Raw genomic sequence first — 22,240 nt, 5'->3', positions numbered from 1 at the left:
ACTCTAAGTAATGCTTAAAAGCATTACTAATATTCTTAGAAAGCAAATTTAATTTTCTCTTTGTATGAAAAAATTGGTCTTGAATCTGGATTGAAATGTTATTTTTAAAAATTTATATTCGAATTGGTGCAAAATTCCAGGTTAGAAAAGCATTTTGATATACAAACAGTTCATTCCAATAAATACAGACCCTTTGGGAGAATATCCTCTCAAATGTGTCAATATCTAAATATAAGCCTGGTGCTTAATATTGTACACATAATAAAGTAATAGAGTTATTTCTATGACATACCCAAGACTTGAAGACTATAATGTTTATTATCTACCCCAGCTCTGTTGGAGGCCACACATGTGTACATGGCAACATCAGACACCTGAGCTCTCACAATCCTGAAAAATAATATAACCCAACATTTTATAATTGATCTCATTCAAAATATACAAGTAATTGTGAATTAAACATAGATTATAGAAGATGACTTATACTGGAAAATTTTATTTTTGTAGTTTAAAACCACCCATCACAAAATATATATACCACAAATGCAATTTATTCTTTTATTTAAGTTTTTTTTTGTTTTGTTTTGTTTTTTTAAAGATTTGTTTATTTATTTATTTATACAAGTACTGGGTACAGTCAGAAGTGCGGGAGGGTGAGAGAATTCACCAGAGCCAGAGCGGAGAGCAGAGCAGGCAGAAGGACCGAAGTACACTGCTGAGGGGAGCAGCGGGCAGCAGGAGAGGTCTGGGCGCCATGTGGGACTCTCCTCCGGTGGCCAGGGAGCAGCTGGGGATCGAACCGGCGCTGCAGAGGCTGTGGGCAGCTTCGCAACCCATCGCTCAACCGCTGCGCCACCGGGGAGGCCCTGCAATTTATTCTACAAAATGGATTAGATACAGCAAACCACTGAAAATATAACACAATTTGAGAGGTTAATATTTTTCAAACATACATTAGTAGAGAACGATGCCAATGTGAAAATCCCATGATTGGAGTAAATATCTTCCTACCATTTCGTAATATAAAGTCTGCTAAAATAGTAGTTTTTGGAAATATGTAAGAGCTATATATATCTGTCTATAAAACACCTATTTTATACAAATTTACTAAAACATGAGGATTGAAACAATAAAATCCTTTGGATTTCCTATTTGTTGTTCTCTATAAAGCCAGAAAGGGGAAAAACAGTAGTGAAAACTTAGGAGAAAATATTTTTATGCTTAAAAATACTTAAACAACTATTTAGATGAAGGCAAAGTTTACAATCACAGTGATTTTGTCTTTGAGTAAATTGCACACAATAAAGCTGACCTGATAACTTGCCCGCCTGACAGCAACCGGATATGGGAAGAGAGAGGCAGCGGAAGTCCATTCTTCAGCCAGCTGATCTGTGGAGGGGGCATTCCAGTGGCTCTGCATTCAATATTTATTGAAGTATCCAACAAGGCTATTATTTTCTCTGCTTCTTCTTTATTACCCCTAATTACAGGTGGAACTGTGTCATGGAGAAAATGAGAGAGAAAAGCAGTTATGTCTTACTGCTCCAAATCATTTCAACTTTAATGGCTGATATATAGTTCTTTTTTTATTTTTTTAATAGAGGCATGCTTTTACTTATTTATTTATTTGTTTGTTTGTTTTTTTGTTTATACATGCACTGGGTACAGTCAGAAGCGCAGGAGGGTGAGAGAATTCACCAGAGCCAGAGCAGGGAGCAGAGCAGGCAGAAGGACCGAAGTACACTGCTGAAGGGAGCAGCGGGCAGCAGGAGAGGTCTGCGCGCCATGTGGGACCCTCCTCCGGTGGCCGGGGAGCAGCCGGGGGATCGAACCGGCGCCGCAGACGCTGCGGGCAGCTTCGCAACCCAGCGCTCAACCGCTGCGCCACCGGGGAGGCCCTGATATATAGTTCTTTGTAGCCCAGAAAGAAACAGCAGTAACATTAACTTTTAAAACTAATGTTAGGCCTTCCCGGTGGCGCAGGTGGTTGAGCGCCACACTGTGAAGCTGTCCTCAGCCTCTGCAGCAAAGGTTCGATTCCGGCCAGCCAGGGAGAAACCCACATGGGGTGACAGACCTCTCCTGTCTCGCCCGCTGCTCCCCTCAGCAGTGTATTTCAGTCTGCCTGTTCTGTGGTACCCTCCTGCACATCTGGCCTGTAGCCCGGCTCTTGTATAAACAAATAAATCTTTAAAATTTATTTGTATAAATAAATCTTTAAATTAATAATTTTTTTTAAAAAAATAAATCTAATATTTCTGACACCTATTCCTGGACCTTTATTTCTACTGATACATTCTTGAGGCAGCAGAGTCATGCGAAATTTCATATTTACCATAGACATTCACATCAAAAATTCGGTCTTCTTCTCCAGCAGAATTAGTAGCGACACAAGTGTATTTCCCCATGTCAGATGGGAGAGCTCCGTAAATGTTTAATGTACTGCCATTTACAGTTACCCTATAGGAAAGGTTACAATAGAGGCAAATCAGTGGAGCAGATCATCTTTTCTTTAAAAAAATACTGTCATAAAATATGCCTTCATCTTGAATATAATGGTTCAAATCTTTGTACTGAGAACAAGGAAACCTCTTAAAGTCAGAGCTAGTGAAAATGATGGTGATTTCAGGCAACCTATCTGAAATCCTACAGAAATGGGTTTCAAATATCTAACATGTCTTAGGATAAAAAAGTTAAATAGCACTATCAGTTTAGGAACATCTCTAAATTATAGGCAAATAAATGTTTTTTCTTGACTTGGAATATTTTATTCTTAGTTACCAGTGTAAGATTTGAATAAAAAAAAAATCACAAAAAATTCACAAAAAATTGAACAATGTTACAAGGAATAATTGAAGAAATTAGCTACCAAAGAATCTAGCTGTAAGCAAATTATAATAGTTTTAATGAAAAGGAGGAAACAGAATAATTTGGATGGTGTCAACTGATATGTAGAATATAGAAAAATCAAAATAAGGGTTATTTAGATAAAGACAACTAACCCTTGAAAGCTGGCTATAAAACAGAAGCATCCATAGGCAAGAGATGGGTAGGGAGGGGTCAGAACAAAGAAGGAGCACAATGGACTATGGTGGTAGACTAGGGGTGATTTGTTGGTGGGTGCACTACACTGGTGATACCTGTTGGAGGTATCTTAATAGTACCTCAATTAAAATTAATTAATTCAACAAAGATAAACTGATGCCATTCCCAGAAACTTGGATGGCGCTGGTGGGATTATGCTCAGTGAAATAAGTCAGAAGTACAAAGAAAAATATCATATGGTTTCACTTATAGGAGGAAAATAGGAGAACCAAATAAAGCATCTTTAAGAAACATAACAATAATAATAAATAAGGGCCACCCCTGGTGGCGCAGCAGTTGAGCGCTGGGCTGCAAAGCTGCCTGCAGCCTCTGCAATGCCGGTTCAATCCCCAACCACCGGTGAGGGTCCCACATGGCACGCAGACCATCTCCAGCCGTGCACCCTGCTCCCCTCAGCAGTGTATTACGTCAGTCTGCCTGTTCTGTTCCCCTCTCTGGCTCTGGTGAATTCTCTCACCCTCTCACGCTTCTGACTGTACCCAGTGCTTGTATAAATAAATAAAACTTTAAAAAAATAATAATTAAAAAAATAAAATTAATAGGCAACTATAAATCAGAGACATTCTGTGGGGGAGGAGGAGGGAAAGGGATCAAAATGGGAAGGAAGGGCACAAGGAACTATGGTGATGGTGCACCAGTGAATTGATGGTGGGAATTTTATGGGTACTACACCTGAGAGAAGAAAGCAGATATTATATAAAAATGAACAATGAGGTAAAATATATATAAATAAATTTAAATGCATAACCCAAAAAATAACTAATTAAAAGAAATGAACAACTCTGAATCATGCATAGGTATATTTTGCAAATTTGTTTCTACAAATTACTAAAGGCTTTTTTTTTTTAATTACAGTGTGACAAATAATAACTACAAATAGGTCATCATATATATCTAAGTTGAGATTACTGCAATATTGATTTTCTTCACACACCGCTATTTATGAACAAAATTTCCCGTGTTTTATAGAGATTAAATTGCAGTCCATAGCTATTTATTTGTCAGTGGTTTTATTAGAATCTCTCAGTGTCAACAGCAAATAATCCATTTCTATCATGTCATGTTAAAAATGTTGTAGAGAATTACTTTGTTATTATTTGGCTCTATTATATTTTTCTTTTTCAAAATATGAATTTTTAAATTACACATATTTAACCACATGAATGAACAAAAGAGCAAGTAGCCATAACCAAACATTACTTTATTTGACTGACAAACTGTTCCACTTACAAACTGATACATACATGTGTATGTATGTATGTATGCATGTATTTATCTATCTACCTATCTATCTATCTATCTATCTATCTATCTATCTATCTATCTATCTATCTATCTATCTACCTATCTATCTATCTACCTATCTATCTATCTAGTGCATCTGCATCTAGGAACAAATAATCAATAGGGAGGCTATAATAAGTTACAAACTCATGTAAAAGGACTGACAGACCTGAAATTCTTAGGAACAGATATTATTTTATAGAAGATCTTCAGGTCCCAGCAACTATCTATTACCTGGTTTGGAATGTGGTTGATATCAGCTCTTTTAATAAAAATAATTAAATATTTATAGTAATTAAGAAACACACCAAAGAGATAAAAATTAAAGTGTATTTGTAAAATATTATTGACAATTTTGAAAAGAGACAAATATCTAAATTCCAATGTACAAAGACTTAAAACATTTATCTTTCTTTTAATTATGTTGTAGAAAATATTTATATTACATTAAATTCATTAACTAGAAAATTCACTCCAAAACTTGAAATTTAAAATATTGTTCAAATGATAACATTTGAAACATACTTAGTTAATGCTTACCTATGCATACATGATTCTTTTAGTAATTATAATTACTTTTATATGTATATAAAATGAAGTAATCTAGCAGAGTAGAGGATTCTGAAATGTCCTTCCAAAGGCATTTATTGTTTCAAGTAGCAGAGGCCCTTATCTTATTATTATTTCAACACTGTGGATTTGTGGCATTGGGTGAGAGCTGAAGACTGAATTTGGACAAACTGCTAAAAGGAATGAAGGTTATGATGGTATTGTATTTTTTTCTCAATATAAATCAAGGAGTATGGCACATTTAGTGCTTTACTGGTTTCAAGACATGAAATCATACCTAAAATTACTGACGATATTTTTTGTCACATGAAAGTAGTTAGCAGGAAGAAGACATGAACTTTGTTATAAGCACTTTGAGTATTTTTTTTTAAAGATTTATTTATTTATTTATTTATTTATTTATTTATTTATTTATTTATTTATTTATTTATACAAGCACTGGTACAGTCAGAAGCACAGGAGGGTGAGAAAATTTACCAGAGCCAGAGTGGGGAACAGAACAGGCAGGCTGACGAAATACACTGCTGAGGGGAGCAGCGGGCGGCAGGAGAGGTCTGAGCGACACGTGGGACCTTCGCCGGTGGCCGGGGATTGAACCAGCACTGCAGAGGCTGCAGGCAGCTTTGCAGCCCAGCACTTAACCGCTGTGCCACCAGGGAAGGCCCAGCACTTTGAGTCTTGATGAATAAAATCAACACATCAACACTAATCAACATTTGTAGGAATGAATGCAATGTCTGAGATTTTATAACAGGGAGTTGATGTATAAGGAACACACACACTCACACATGCACACACACTTTTGAGTGATTCTCCTAGGAGAATTTGTTTCCAACTCTCCAAAAATTTATCTTTTTTCTCTCTGAATAGAATGACAGCCAAGTCCAAATGAGACTGAATTGGTATTATTATTCCTATGAAATAAGATGCATAAAGCATTGCTGATGATCTTATAATTAAGGATGCAAAGACTCTTTAAACATACCGTATTCTTTCTGCTTCACTGTTAATTATGGGCTTTCCATCTCTAAGCCATTGGATCAGCGGGGGAGGAATGCCATTTGCATTGCAGACCAGCTCAACATTTTCCCCTACCAGGACATTGACTTCACTTGGAATTTCAGCACCAGCAACATTTGGAGGAACTTTGGAAAAATAATTAAAACTTTCATCAACGTGACACAATAGATATAAATTCTAAAGAATATATCAGAATCATAGAACAGCATTCCGTTTTTATTTCATATTCTTTTTTTAAAGATTTATTTATTCATTTATACAAGAACCAGGCCAGATGCGCGGGAGGGTAAGAGGATTCACCAGAGACAAAGCAGGGAACAGAACAGGCAGACTGACAAAATACACTGCTGAGGGGAGCAGCGGGAGAGACAGAAGAGGTCTGTCACGCCATGTGGGACCCTCGCCGGCTGGCTGGGATCGAACTGGCGCTGCAGACTGTGGACAGCTTCACAGTGTGGCGCTCAACCGCCTGCGCCACCAGGGGAGGCCCTATTCTATATTCTTCCTAGGTTGTTACTCTCATGAATTACTTTTAAGTGGGGATTAGGTAATCACTTCAATATTCCTGATATATTTGTAAGTTGAATAATTGTTTAGTCATGGGGCTGTTGATAGACCTATACTGTGGACACCCTGCCTGGCCAAATAGAATTGCCCTTGGATTAAATTCTTAATAGATAGCTTAGAATTAGCATGGTTGAGGAGAATTTATTTTTATAAAATCTTTGCACAAATGTGAGAGAAAAGTATCTCAGTTGGTTATTTCTTCACCATGATGAAATTTAAATATTATTTATTCTGAACAATGGATAGGCTTATGATGTTCTGAGATCCAATAATATCTTTTCTCTTTTTCTAGCTGCCCTTGGTTTTCATTTTAATGATTTAATTGAGAAATAAAGTGGAATAAAAATAATGAAAAAGTGTCAAAAACTTATATTTGAGTTCCCTTTCTATATAATTACGGTGGTGTGTTGGCGGTAACTCACACCATTTGCACAGGCTGATTTTGCACAGCTTCTGACTCCACATTCAGTGACATCACACTGGTAGCTTGAAATGGGCCATAATGGGGAGGTTTATACCACAGAAACTCACAAACGGTTGGCTGCCAAGTAGGAGCTTTTTGTCTGGAGAGTCAACTGTTAAACATTTACTAGCACAATACTGCATTATCTGTCCAAATCTCATTTTTGTCACCCAGAAGATAATTACACCAAATTTGAAGAATTTGGAGTAGTAAAGAGGCTGAATCAATAAGAATGTTAAGAGACATGCTATAATGAATCCCTAATATATGACAAGCACTGTACTAGATTCCATATGTGTATACATTATTACTAGCCCTAAGACATAACATTTTTTAAAACTCTGGTAAAATATTTTGCCATATCACGTACCTCAGGACACAAGTTCTCCCTGCAGTACCTAATCCTATGCAAGAACATAGTAGGTGTTAATAGCTTATTCCTATTCTCATCCCACAACAGCATAAAATTCAAGATTACTTGCAATTGATTTAATCCTTTCCTTGTAGTTAGAACATGCTACAACCTCTTCATGAATTAAATTTTACCTATCTATATAAATAAGGGGCCTCCCTGGTGGCTCAAGGGGTTAAGCACAGCACTATGAAGCAATCTATAGCTGCTGCAGCACCAGTTCAATCACCAGCTGGCCAGGGAGATACCCACATGATGTGGCAGACCTCTCCTGACTTGCCCACTGCTCCCCTCAGCAGTGTCAGTCTGCCTGTTCTGTTCTCCACTGTGTCTCTGGTGAATCCTCTCACCCTCCACACCTCTGACCTGTACCCCAGCTCTTATATGCATAAATAAATAAATCTTAAAAAAAAGAGAACAGACCTACAGGGTTAGCATTTAAATTAATAATACCAGTTACAAATAAATAAGTATAATTTAATATAATGTATAAAATAGAAGGTAATAATTTCAGTAAACATGAAAAATAGAGATTATCAAATTTCTACTATTTTTTCCACATTGGTATCCATTTCTCTGAAAATAGAATCTACTGGTAAATATAAGAGAGAAAATTGACAGTTTTTTTGGTTGACCTGAAGATATTTTAAGTCAATTACAAATCATCTCCTTAGAGGTAGACTTATTTTTACTATAAATAGGATATAAGAAATAAGTTGAAGATAAATCACATACCTTGAATTGAAAGGATGTAGTTTTTCTGAGCTTTTCCCTCCATATTTGATGCAATGCATGTATAGTTTCCACTATCTGAAGGCTGAGACCTGGCAATTTGGAGTTTACTGCCTCCAGACAGAATATGAACCTCAAGTGAGTCAGAATTTTCTAGCAGTAGGAACAAAAACAAACAGAACATTAAAAAACTTACTTTTAACATCACTACAATTCACCATAAAAATGTCTTACTTCATGTGATGAGTACGATAAGTACATTTCTTGAAAGGCCTACTTTCATTTTATGATGTACTTTCATTTTAAATGAATGTTTTTGAAAAAGGAAAATGAAAAATCTCTTTATGCGTGATCATTTTATGAGTCTACTTTTAAGTTCTTATTTTAGTATATTAAGTTGTTTTTAAACTAAGCACAGCTATGAGTGTAATACCGAAAATGTGCAGTTTATAAATCTAGCGACTTAAAGCAAAAGAAAGCAATCACAAAACACACAATGATCCTACCTATGGGCTTGTGGCTCTTGAGCCACGCTATCGTGGGAGGTGGGATTCCAGTGGCATCACAAGTCAGGGTCACAGGATTGCTGATTGTCTCAACAACCACTTCTTTGTCAGGACCTTCAATACTAGGTGGCACTGTAAAAAGAAGAAAGTCATGTGTCTTCATTAAGCTAAAACAGGACACTTTTATTTGCATATCTAGGGGAGAAAGAGTTATATTAGAGGCAGATGCTCACCATATACATTGAGGTGGAAATTTTTATCATCCCGTCCTGCTACATTTATAGCTCTACATACATATTGGCCTGTGTCAGATACCTAAAAGAAAAAGATACTATTGTATGTGCTCCATTAAATTATAGATGACCAATCACACTGTCCGAGTGTCGATTAAATCACCAGTCATCTTTATGCTCAAACACCCCAGTTCCACTGTTTCTGCAATCCTGTTTTTTTTTTTTCAATGAAAATAAGCTCAGTGGCATTGATAATCATTTTTATGTGAAAATCACTTTTCACTATAGTAAAGGGAATATGCAACTTCCAATTATCTCTTCCATAATCAAACTAAGGCATCATGACACAGAAACAAGAATAAAAGATGCACCTCTGCTTTCTTGATGTGTAGCATTTGTCCATCTGCTAAAATCTCCAAGTAAGCAGACTGTGTAATCATCCGGCCGTTCTTGTACCAGCTGATGACTGGAGGAGGGACAGCATTTGACTCACATTCCAATGACACTGAGGTCCCCTCTCTGACACTAACTACAGAAAGAGATTCACTGCCATGATCTTTAATGCTTGGGGGCACTGAGGAAAGGAAAAAGAACAGAAGGATGTTTTTTCATTAAAGTGATCAGATAGAAAATATCTAACACCAGTTTAAATTTTAAAAATTTTATGAGGACAATAAAAACAAACCATAAACAGTCAGGGAAACTTTTTTCTTGCTTTCACCAGCCTGGTTGGTCGCTATACATGTGTATTCGCCCCCATCAGACACCTTGGCTCGAATAATTTGCAGAGTTCGACCACCTGTAGACAAATACAATGCAGGCTGATAACTAATAGTGTTTTATCAAGAAAGAAAATGGCAAAATATGTCTTTTCCCTTAGAGCAAATTATATAGATGTGGTTCATATTTAAAAAGAAAGAATAGAATCAGTTTTCCTGAATTCTTCCTTTATTATTGACTCTACTAAAGTAACATTTATAACTTTATAAAGTAAAATTTGTAATTTATTTCTTTCCAGTAACCAAACATGTAGAACTGTTTGATATAGGTTCTAATGAACAAAAAGCAACTATACTACAATCAAATATGTTGGTAAGTATTTTTTGGATTCAAATACTCCATACTGCAGAAGTGACTGTTGGTCATTCTCAAGAAACTAATTTTGAGAGCCTCCCCAGTGGCATAGTGGGTTGAGCGCCGCACTGTGAAGCTGTCTGCAGCCTCTGCAGTGCGGGTTTGATTCTCTGCCAGCCAGGGAAAATCCCACATGGTGTGGTAGACCTCTCCTGTCTCGCCTACTGCTCTCCTCAGCAGTGTCTTGGTCCGTCTGCCTGTTCTGCTCCCTGCTCTGGTGAATTCTCTCACCCTCCCGCACCTCTGACTGTATCCTAGTTCTTGTAAAAATAAATAAATAAATATTTAAAAAAAATCTAATCTTCTTAGGAAAAAAAAGAAGTTAATTTTTGATCATTAAAAATAATCAGTGAATTTATGCAATGACAACACTAATTATGAGCATATTAATCCCTGGAACGACTGAACAGTTCTGTCCCAAAATTTCATAATTTCTTGAAGTAGACCTTATGCGTGTATATCCCCACTCAAATAATAAAATTTTATACACCCTTATCTACTGGTTCTAAATGGGTGTAGAGAAGGGTGTATAGAATTTCCAAATGGAACCAGTAATATAAAAGAATATTAAAAAATAAATGGATCAAGACAAAAGCTTGGAAAGAGGCTAAATTGAAATGCCATTTGTATGAAAAATAGAGGACAATCAGGAAGTTTTGCCCCCCTTAAAAGTAATTGGTTCCTTACCAGGCACAATGAGAGCATGTGTGTTGGGCTTGATAGGCTGTCCATTCTTGAGCCAGTTCAGATCAGGAGGTGGAAAACCAGAGACCTCACAAGTCAAAGAGATGAAGTTGTTCACCACAACAGTGAGATTTTCAGGGTTAGGGCCAATGATGCTTGGAGGAACTATAATAATAAACATGAAAAGTGAAATCTGATATCAATATTCCAATAATAGCAGCCCAACAACTATACTGTTAATGACTGGTTAACGATACTGTTAATTATCTAACATTCTTTTTAGAATTCTCTAATGTATTCATCAAATCCATGACCACTGTATTTGTTTATCCCAATTGGAAGAAAATACCAGAATTTTTAAAAAAGAATGATTGTACATTTTTATTTGTAAAACACTTCTGGCAACTCTTAAGATGACTTTGTCAATGTACAGTGAAAGACCTTAATGTGCTTTTTATTAGGTATGCTTGAATACCTTCATTTCTAATATTACACCCTATTTAAAGTTTTTATTTCCCTATTTATAACAATAATACAACAGAAACTTAATATTAGGATATCTGTCTATAAATAAATTATACAGGTTATTTCAACAATGTAAGTCAAAGACATTTAAGATGTGCAGGAAATTTAAGAAGTAAACAATCCATGGTTTATTATTCAAAGTCAAAAAAGAATGCCTACAGTGAAAGTGGTACAGAGGAAAAAGTGGAGTAGAAAATAGTGAGATTAGTAATACAGTGCCAGTTATACACATAAAAACATATGCATTTGGAACAATAGATGTTTTATAAGAAAACATGTGCATGGAAGAAATAGCAACATAAACAATTGAAATGATTTTCTATGAAGAGGGGAGGGAAATAAGAATCAAGAAATAATACAAATAAATTATTTATGTATACAAATAAAGCTATATATGAATGAATGACTAGATGAATAGAGATGGTTTTTACTCAGGCCAATGAAAATAGAGAGATATGAACTAAGGAAACCAATATAACACACACTTATATTAAGACTTAAAATAACATCAAAAACAAAAAAAAAAATCAAAAAGACAAAATTGTTTTCTTATTTAATTTTCATCCACTAGTTAATTTTAATGTTCATTCAATATGAAAAATGTAAAATACATAACCCACATAGAATTAACAATTTGGTGGTAATGATAGTTATTAAACTAAAAATGCCAGTTAACATGCTTTTGAGTGGTTATACTAGGCCAGGAAAGGTACTAGACACTATACAAACTTCTCTGTTAGATACAGTGATTTTATTTTTTTAATTGAAGTAGTACCCCATTATAATATATGTTTCAGTTGTTCATCATGGAGAATCAACATGTATATGTGGCAGTGACCTTAATTAGTATATTCTTATCCTCATAGTATTAGTGAGGAAACTGAGACACAGAGAGGTTAGTATCTTGCCTAAGAGTTCACAGTAAGTTACTGGAAGACGCTAGAAGAACACCATCTGGCTGTAGCACCCTTCCTCCTAGGCATTGTTCTATACTGCCCAGTAATTGTAAATGTAAAGACTATCCATCAGAAAACTAATCTAGTGTGAGAATTAGGAAGAGGAATTGACATTTAGGAAGACACTTGAAATATCACCAAGGGGACAGAAAATGGGTCGACTTTCTAGAAAGAAGGCACAGGAGGAGTCAGGATGGAGGAGAATGAATAGTCATTTTTCTGACTTAATAGATAGGTGATCATTGCTTTTACTGAGACAAATATGATTACAGGAAAAATGCATTTTTGGGAAAAGATAATGAACTTAGTTATGTATACATTGCCGGAGGGTAACTGTGAGAGATTGTGTCAATAATTAGCAGTTATTTGACTGGAATGGTCTGGCATTCTCAGAGGGTCTTGGCTGGAAATAAAAATTAGGAAAATATTTGTACAAAGATAATATCTGAAATTTTGGAATACATGAGATCCCATAGGAAGAGAATAAAGTTTAGAGCACAGAAAACTAAAAAAATAATAGCAATAGGTAGAGGAGAGGGAACTAGCCAAAAATCAACTGGGGAAGACAGCATGGGAAGGCAAGCTATAAATAAGAAGTATGGGTGTCACAAAGGACAAAGAAAGAATTTTTTAAAAAGATAGTGGTCAAGGGCCTCCCCGTGGCGCAGCGGTTGAGCACTGGGTTGTGAAGCTGCCCGCAGCCTCTGCAGCAACGGTTCGATCCCCGGCTGCTCCCCGGCCACCAGAGGAGGGTCCCACATGGCGTGCAGACCTCTCCTGCCGCCCGCTGCTCCCCTCAGCAGTGTACTTCGGTCCTTCTACCTGCTCTGCTCCCAGCTCTGGCTCTGGTGAATTCTCTCACCCTCCTGCGCTTCTGACTGTACCCAGTGCTTGTATAAAATAAATAAATAAATCTTTAAAAAAAAAAAAAGATAGTGGTCAAGAATGTCAAATACATAGAATTATTAAAGAAACCTGGAAAGTACCTGTTAGACTTAGTAAAGAGGGCATTTTATGAACTCAATGAGCAATTTCAGTGGAGCCGTGGAGGTGAAATTTAGGTGTACTGCTGGAAGTGAGGAAATGGAGACATTAAATATGTATAGCTACTAGAGACACTTACTTTGAAAGCTAGGCATGTACCTGGAGAGAAAGATAAAGGTATTTTTCTTTTAATGAGGGGAAAGATAAAAGTAAATTTAGTGCTACTGGGAAGAAGCCAGATAAGAGTGATAATTTCAATATCTGATAGAAAGAGAGGAGGTGAGATTTCTGTGAAGGCAGTGAACTGGGATCTAGAATTGTTAGTTTTTGGTCTTTAGAAAGCAGAGGGATGCTTCCATCTTTTGTTGTAATGGGAAAGGAAGAAAGAAATGGCAGTAACAATTGAAGCTGATATTCTCAATTTGATAGTAGGAATTGCAAGTGGTTTAGGGGATTTGCCTCCTCTTTTACATGTAAAACAGAAGGTGAAGGCATTTCTAGACAAAATAATAGGGAAGCTGTTATGGGCCAAATATTTGCATGTCTGAAAATTCATACACGGAGGTCCTAATTTCCTGTGAGACTATATTTGGTGATGGGGCCTTTAAGATAGTAATTAGTTAAACTTTATGGGATTAGTGTCCTTATAAGAGAGGACACTGGAGAACTTCCAATCTTTCTGTCCGTGCCTGCCTGTCCAACAGAAAGGACTGTGAGAACTAAGTGCCCATTTACAAGTCAGGAAGAGCCTTCACCAGAATGGAGCTCTGCCAGAAGTTTAATCTAGGACTTTCTCACACCAGAATGGTGAGAAAAATGAATTCTGTAGTTTAAGCCATGCAGTCTCTGGTATTCTCTTATGGCAGTCCCAGCAGTCTAAGACACAGGCATCTGACTATTGAATCTATAATGATGCCAACAGTCCTAACTTCAAGAATTCCTCCATCCATAGTTATGTAGGTGGAAAGTCGGCATTTGATGAGAAGTTATACAGAAAAGCAATTAAGTATAAAACTCTGAAATCAGAGTGCTTGAGTTGAAATCTTGGTTCTGCATTTGCAATCTGTGTAACAGGACCTGTTACCTAATCTCACTAAGCCTTGGCTTTTTCATCTGTAAAGGAGGTATATAAAACGGTACCAACCACCTGGGGCTACTGAGATCATTAAATGAAAGAACAGGTAGAACATTTGGAACAGCACCCGATAGGATCAAGCAATACAGAATATAATGTTGTTACAAGCAGACTTAACCTTTTATCAGCAAGAGAAATAAGACAGGGGCTAAGAGAAAAGAGTAAAAGTTTCATGAAAGTTACGGTGGACATGAAGGAAAATAAAGACACAGAGGCTTGAACAATACTGGGAGGTCATCAGTCCCCCCAAAAGCGAGCATGATTGAAGTGGGAGCAATAAAAGAAATAGTTTTAAGTAAAGATATTATAATTTAAATTATTTCTCCCCAGAATGGATTTTCCAATATGTACATATGTGTGTGTGTATGTATGCATTAAGGTTACGTTGGTTTACAACATTGTACATGGTTTAGAGATAAAGGATGAAGAATGAATTTTACAATGTTTAAACATGAGTTTCTGAATGCAAACAAGAGGTCACGACCCCACTAGTTATTAGAAAGGAAACACACTTGCGAATCAAGTCTGTATGATAAATTGAGGGGGTTGCTGCCTCTCAAGTCACAAGAGCTTCCACTTCTTGTATTTTTACTGTGCATTGAGAAGAGGCAACAGAAAGGAAGAAAATAAAATAAAGGCACACCAAACATTCTTTTAGCAACAGCCACAATGAGAGACCCCATTTCTGGCTTAGGGAGACCAAGTTCAGAAATGGTCATTTGTCTACACCATTTAGGATGCAGTTATGGGAAGAGGTGAAGATAAGGCATAAAAAGAAAACAACACAGCATACCTAATGATTACAGTTAGGGTCTTCATAAGATGTTTTTGATTACATAGGAGAGGAAAAATTAATTCTGCCAAGGTGAACCAGAAAAAATAATGACCATTTATACTTTTCAACATTTATTACACTACACTTGTCAGATTAGAATATGTACTTTCACAATGATTATATTTGTTTAATTCATTTTTTCCTGTGAGCTCATAACACATTTGTTTTGGTCAGATTTACTCATGAAAAAATTCTTAATGATATTTATTAAGCACTCACTATATTACTCACTGTTCTTAGCACCGGGAACACAAAGATGTGAGTCTCAAATATCTGTTACACAAACCCCAAACATAGGTAGGTGTCAATATTCTGTACTAATTGCATCAAAAAGGAAAAAAAAAATCCATGATCCTAAATGAAAGTCATTGCAAGAAAGTTTTTGTGAAATTTCAAACTTTAGCTATTTTTAAAAAATGAACTATAAATTCATATGTGTATCATACATGTAAAATAATCTTTTATGATCACAATTTCCAGTTTAAAATTCTGGAAGCACTTGTGTCGCACAAAAATAGAAGTATTCTTTTGTGGTAGACAACCAGCTGCTTTTTAAGCAAACAAACAAAAAAAATACAGTGTTTATGGAGCATCTAATGTACATTGAGAAAATCAAGTTTGCTGATTGAATTGGATATTCTGATAGTTTTCAATAATTATTTAATGCCAAAGTGTCTTTTTCTTCTCCAGAGAATATATTAGGTATTAGAGCTCAACAGGAATTCTACACTTGAGGACAGAAACTAGTTCCAATCAGAACTAATGGATAAATTTTTATGAGTAGAAGACCCATATATGGTTCTAATTTAATGTAAACTTGTAATGTTTTGGATTTCAAATTCTGATTTCTACTTTCAAATATGCAGGAATCATTGCTTTCTCTTGAGGGACTGAACTAATATAAAAACAGACTTCCTAGAAGATTTCTACTTCATAAATCCTACTGACTGTGGTGGGAGGAAAAGGGAAGAGACTGAATGAATGCAGCTCCACACATTGTTCAAGTTAAAAAATACAAAAAACCCCCCAAAAAAACACATAATCTAAAACACAGCTTTCCTGCCTTTTCAAGCATACGCTAACAGATGTTTTTGGAACTGAGCTCTTACCATGAACATTGAGGTTAAAATATTTTTTGGCACTTCCTGCTGTGTTCTCAGCAATACACACATACCTGCCGGTATCTGTTATTTGAGTATTTAGAATCTAGGGGAAAAAATGAGGAAATTCCAGCTGAAATTAACAAAGCAACTTGTCATAATTGTCATTATTTTTCAAAATAAGCAATGCATTTTCTCTCTAGTCAATAAAAGATAAAGAGGAAAAAAAAGTATGAACATAATAGTGTTGATGATGGTTTTGATTAAAGTCAATTGAATGAATATTTATAAAGATTTCCAATCAGAAAAGGCAATTTCATACATACCTGTGGTAGGCTGACTACAGAAATGTACCAAATTATGCTTTTACTGCCTTACATACACCCTGTTCAGTGTGACTTTGAAGCTCTTTCCATTAAGTAGTGGAATTTGTGTCAACCTGTGATTGGCTTTGACCAAAAGGATGGGGTAGATTTGGCTCTGTACCATCTCAAGCATAGGCCTGAAAGGGCATTGTGTTCTTTTCCTCACTCTTCTGGAACTTTGCCACCCCCATAGGAGAAGGTCAGGACCAGCCTGCTGGAGTGTGTGGTGTCACATAGTGAAGAATCAGTCTGTTAGCAAAATTGAGTCCCCAGAGTTTCAAGAGATCAGCCAAGATCAGCAGAGTTATGACTTCAGTCCACACATACAGATATTTGAGTAGGCCTGGCTGAAACCAGAAGAATCTCTGGCCAATTACAAGATTTGTGAACTAATTAAATGCCCATTCTTTTAAGTCTTCATGTGGCAAGAGTTAGCTAATATAGCAGTTCTATTTATTGATTATGCAGAAATTTCTATCATGTATGTATCTTTTGGTTCTAGACACGGAAACATTTAAGTATTTTGATAAAGGTTGATTACCATCAAATAGAAATATTCATGATGCTCAGAAGATATTTAAAGAATTCAAGTTTCTTTACAAATAGTGGGACTGATTTCTTTTTTAATAAAGAACTCCATGAAGTATGTCCTGTGTTAGATACACAGGGAGTTATGCTTAGACTCTTGGGCCTATAGAATATAACATATATATTCAAGAAATAATTTATTAAGTTGTACCTGACAAAAGAGTTTGTCTTATTTCTATGAGTGCCTACCTTTCTTCTAGGATACTTGAAAAGAAAAATATACCCACTAGAGAACAATTCAATTTATTTATGTGGTTTTCATTATTATTATTACCATCAATTATTGACTGAAATAGGAAAAAAAATCTATAGGGAAATTTATACCACTAGAATTTTATCATTAGAAATATGCAAAGGATTATAACTTGCTTATTATAATGTGGCTTTCATTACAAAGACTATTCATTATATAGTGAATTTAGGAATATGTGCATATGTGTTGTATGCATGTAGTTTCTAGAAGAGTTTACATAAATCTATTAAATGGGAAAATAATTTAAAATGCTCATCGTTGCTAGTGGATATAGAATGAAAAAGAACTTTATATCCTTTTATGGTAGTTGTTACAAATATTATTTTTAAAACAATAAAAATTACTTTTAAAAGTCAAAAGGCAATTATGACCAACTACAAAGTCAAACAACTATTTTAAAGCTAATTTTTTGTTTTACTTTTACCTGCAGAATTCTTCCACTGGATAGAAATTTGTGATGCTCATCTTCCAGCAAGGGCTGGCCATCTTTGTGCCAGGAGTTCCTTGGCGTGGGGCTGCCACTGGACAAACACTCCATCATCACACTCCTGCTCACCAGTGCATTCACCTCCTCTGGGAGATCACTGTTTGCTCCCTTGATAACTGGTGGCACTAATAAGTGATTGCAACAAGAGAGAATGACAGGAAACAAGGTATTTTCTAAATGATTCTGGTTTTCTGACAACTTTAAAGAGTTTGGAATGATAATAGAACTTGAAACCACAACCCTCAAGTCACATATTAATAAAATAGGGTGGCAATAAAAATTAGGTGGATTGGGTTCCTTTTTTCTTTTTCTCTCTCCTTACCTGGGACTAACCTCCCATTTAGACAGTCAAGTATAAAAATCACATATTACCCACAGAATTAAAAATAAAAATGGGAATGTTAAGTAAGTTAGGAAAGCTTGTGTTGGTTGCTTTTGTAAATGTAGAAATTAACTTTCAAAGTGAATATTTTTTTTCTTAGTTTTGAATGCTTATTTTATGTTTTACATTCATAGAAATGTGCCATATATTTAGCAAACAATAAAGACTATGTTTCATGTTGATGCAGTCTTGTGGTATTTGGGTCTCTTACAAAAACTACACTGAAAATTTGTAAGAGAATCATCAAGGCAACAGGCATATCATAGGATTTCAGCATTATACTGAAGACATGTTTTCACAATCAAAGTTTGGTGATTGTCACCATACTTTAGAAAATATAAAACTTGAACTAAAAGTTTACAAATAATTCCATTTCAGTTTAACTGAGAAATAGAAAACTAATGAAATGTTGGAATATAAAGAGTATAAAAAGTTGGAATATAAAGAGTCCTCATCTTTGACATGGACCTGACCCATAAGGAGGGGCCAGGGGGTGCACTCTAGGTCCCTATGACAGCTTTTTGCCTACAGAGACCCCTAACCCTCCTCTGGATGGGTGAACCCCCTCAGAATTGCTCTTAGTGCCATACCGGAGCATCAAATCTTATGTAGCAGCCCTGGTTTAGATGGGATTTGGGGCCAGTTATTTTTTTCTTTCTTTGTTTACCTTCCTAGTCTAAACTCATCTCCAACATACTTTCTAATTTCCTTCTAATTTTATAAAACAACACCCTGAAGGCATGAATCACTCCCCTTGACAACTTAAATCTTAACAATCCAATTCAATTTATTTTTGGTTAAACAGTGTCATTTACTTGGATCAATTCATTTCAACTTAACTGAATCCCAGTTCTCCCCAAACTACACTACTGTGCCTCTTCATCAGACCCTTCACTGTCCTATACTTAACTTTTACCAGATCTAGGTAAAAATTAGGGCCGGCAGCCTGGGGTACTCCTTCACTGGTTGTGATGACATTAACACTGATCTCAATTGTCTTCTCCCTTCTCCTTATAACTATCTTGTGGACTTTAACATTTATTTCAATAATCATCTAACTCTAATTGTAGTTGACCATTAAACAACATGGGGTTGAACTGCATGGGCCCATTTGTGGGTGTATGTTGGTTGGCTGAGCCCAATCTGGTGCCCAATCAAATGGGCAGGGGGGGAAGATTATAGAGCAGATATAGGGGACTTGCATGGCTGTAGATTTTGGTATCCAGGGTGGGGAAAGGGTACAGTGGTGCTAAAATCAACCTTTTGTGGATACCAAGGAAGGACTACAGGTTATATTTGGGGGGAGTCAAAGTTATATAAGGATTTTCAACTAAAGGGTGAGTCAGCTTCCCTAACCCTGCACTGTTCAAGGGCCGACTGGAGTTTCATATCCACTCCAGCTATTCAGTCTGTCGTATTTTGGAGCAATCAACATTGGTACTTCTTCCCCTCTGCCAGTTTGCAAACTCCCTGAAGTAAGACTGATGTCTGCTGTATTTGCTGCTATAGACTTTGCAAAACAATCAACAGATACTTGTCATATAAATAAATTCTGAATTCTAGTGGTTTTTTTTTAATCACTTCTTTCTGGGTTTCATTCATAAGCTGCTCCCTTCACTGAAAACTCTAGCCTTTCCACTTCTCCCCGTTACATTTAGTATCAGCTTCCCTTGAAGCTTTTTCTTCTTGCTTTACCTAAACCTCATAGTAGGTCATTTTGGTAATATTCAGGTTTGGAGATTCTTTGCCATAACATCCTCTGGTGCTTTGGCTAGGTGCATCTTGATACCTGTGGTGCCAACCCTGCCCCCTGTGGTGCTTTTATACATCTTTTTTCTACCTTGTCCTAGGTTGCTATGGATGACTGTAGAAAGCAGCGACTGAGCCAGATGACTCCAAATTCAATAGCAAACGGTCTATCCCATCCCTCATAGTGACGGTCAGTTTCTGTTTTTCACAGGTATTTTCAAATACTATCCCTGCCATTGTTTCTCTTGCTTTCATACTTAACAAAAAGGACTATATATACTTGATATGCATTTTCCTTCCAACCATCCTAGTGAGTGGTAATCCATTACCAGGAAACACTAAAATACCCTTAATGATCTCTTGACTACATTCCCCCTCTTCTGGGACCTTGCTCATCAATCCCTGCATCTTTCACACACACACACACACACACACACACACACACACACACACACTTGAACCTTTAATTTGTCCCTGTATGTTGGATCATTTCCTTTGGCGCAGAATTAAACTCAAATCTCTCTTTAATTTTTTTTTCAAATAAGCTGTTTGTCTTAAAATTCTAGTTCACATCTTCCTTCCTGTGCAAAATGTCTTAGAAGTAGTCTATATTTGTTTCCTTTTATTTCTGATGACTTGCTCAACATTTATTCTCTTGTTCTTTGACTTAGAACCACACCCTGTTATCTAAAATGGTCTTTTGAGATTCACCCATGACTTTTCAGTTTAAAAGTCAATGGCCTCTTTTTCAGTTTTTATTTTTTTTTTAAGATTTATTTATGCATACAAGAGCTGGGGTACAGGCCAGAGATGTGAGGTGGGGAGAGGATCCATCAGAGACAGAACAGGGAACAGTACTTGTAGACTGACTGAAATACACTGCTGACGGGAGCAGCAGGCGAGACAGGAGAGGTCTGCTGCACCATGTCAGTTTCTCCCTGGTTGGCTGGAAATCGAACTCATGCTGCAGAGGCTGTGGATTGCTTCATAGTGTGGTGCTTAACCCCTTGCGCCACCAGGGAGGCCCCTCAGTTTTTATTTTCTTAAAACTAGCTTCAATCTCAGTACTAACCCCTGGATAGGTTTTTCAGTGCCTTGGCATTGGCAACATGGTAGTTTACTGCTTTGCATTAGCTCCTAAGTTTTTCTTCCTTTAACTCTCTTTTCCTTTCTCCTATTTGTAAATGATCCCATGCCAATTTGCTAATTTCACATTTTACCTGGCTATCTTGGTGCCAATTCAAATTCAGTATGTCCAAAACAAAATTGACTTTCCTCTTCCCAAGTTGTGTCATTTTCCTAAATCTTCTACTTTTACTAATCTAGCCATTTTCTTACTCATGCAGGATAAAAGTCTTAGTGTCATCTTATACTCTGAGATGAGGGCCTAATACTTTATACTACTTAATCATCTCTTCTATTATATCTGTTATATCAACTGCTTCCTATATATACCCTCTGCAGTTTCACTAGCTTAGTCTCTTCTAACAGAGCATCTATTTGTTCCTGTTTCTAGTAACATTGCCTCTCATTTTCCTCAAAGGTAAAACAATTTTTCCACTCTTAGTCCAAACATTTAGATGGAGGTTACTGTGGTCTAATGGTAGTCATATAAACTATTACTTAGTCTTGTCAATTAGTCTTTTAGTCTCTATAAGTGATTCAGGTATGGATATGTAATTCATTCTTGGCTAATTAAAGCCACTCAATTCTAATGTTAGGACTTAAGTTGTAAATAGTAGGAAAGAAAAGCTTTTCTTCAGTTGTGAATGTCAGAGAATATGCAAGAACTAGAGTGTCCAGTGGCCAACTTGGCATCCAAGCGGATCCCCTACCCGAGACTGAGAGTGATGCTAATGGAGAAAAACAATGCCAAAAGAAAGTGAAAGGTGGACCTCCCTGGTGGCGCAGGCAGTTGAGCGCCGCACTGTGAAGCTGTCCGCAGCCTCTGCAGCACGGGTTCGATCCCGGCCAGCCGGCGAAAATCCCACATGGCTGGGCCAACCTCTCCTGTCTCGCCCGGTGCTCCCCTCAGCAGTGTATTTCCTCAGTCTGCCTCTTCTGTTTCCCGCTCTGTCTCTGGTGAATCCTCTCACCCTCCCATGCATCTGGCCTGTACCCAGGTTCTTGTATAAAAAATAAATCTTAAAAAAAAAAAAAAAGAAAGCCAA

The 22,240-nt window shown here is 36.6% G+C and overlaps 1 protein-coding gene across 2 annotated transcripts in view; it reads right to left on the bottom strand.

Moving 5' to 3' along the window:
- HMCN1 (hemicentin 1) overlaps positions 1-22,240 on the bottom strand; it is a 508,306-nt gene that overhangs the window by 95,192 nt on the left and 390,874 nt on the right. For both annotated transcript variants that reach the window (XM_037506314.2, XM_054693419.1), the window contains exons 56-67: positions 17,876-18,063; positions 16,255-16,351; positions 10,714-10,875; positions 9,578-9,691; positions 9,264-9,466; positions 8,893-8,974; positions 8,660-8,791; positions 8,157-8,306; positions 5,945-6,104; positions 2,336-2,460; positions 1,313-1,496; positions 293-390 (exon numbers count right to left, since the gene is read on the bottom strand). In XM_037506314.2, coding sequence (XP_037362211.1) covers positions 293-390; positions 1,313-1,496; positions 2,336-2,460; positions 5,945-6,104; positions 8,157-8,306; positions 8,660-8,791; positions 8,893-8,974; positions 9,264-9,466; positions 9,578-9,691; positions 10,714-10,875; positions 16,255-16,351; positions 17,876-18,063 — 1,695 coding nt within the window. The remainder of the gene's footprint in view (positions 1-292; positions 391-1,312; positions 1,497-2,335; positions 2,461-5,944; positions 6,105-8,156; positions 8,307-8,659; positions 8,792-8,892; positions 8,975-9,263; positions 9,467-9,577; positions 9,692-10,713; positions 10,876-16,254; positions 16,352-17,875; positions 18,064-22,240) is intronic.

The sequence above is a fragment of the Talpa occidentalis genome, unplaced genomic scaffold (genome assembly GCF_014898055.3).
Source record: "Talpa occidentalis isolate TD23 unplaced genomic scaffold, MPIMG_talOcc4v2.1 talOcc4.12, whole genome shotgun sequence".
In the NCBI taxonomy this organism is placed as follows: domain Eukaryota; kingdom Metazoa; phylum Chordata; class Mammalia; order Eulipotyphla; family Talpidae; genus Talpa; species Talpa occidentalis.
Note: the sequence above shows the minus strand (reverse complement) of the source record. Positions and strands in the feature narration are given on the sequence as shown.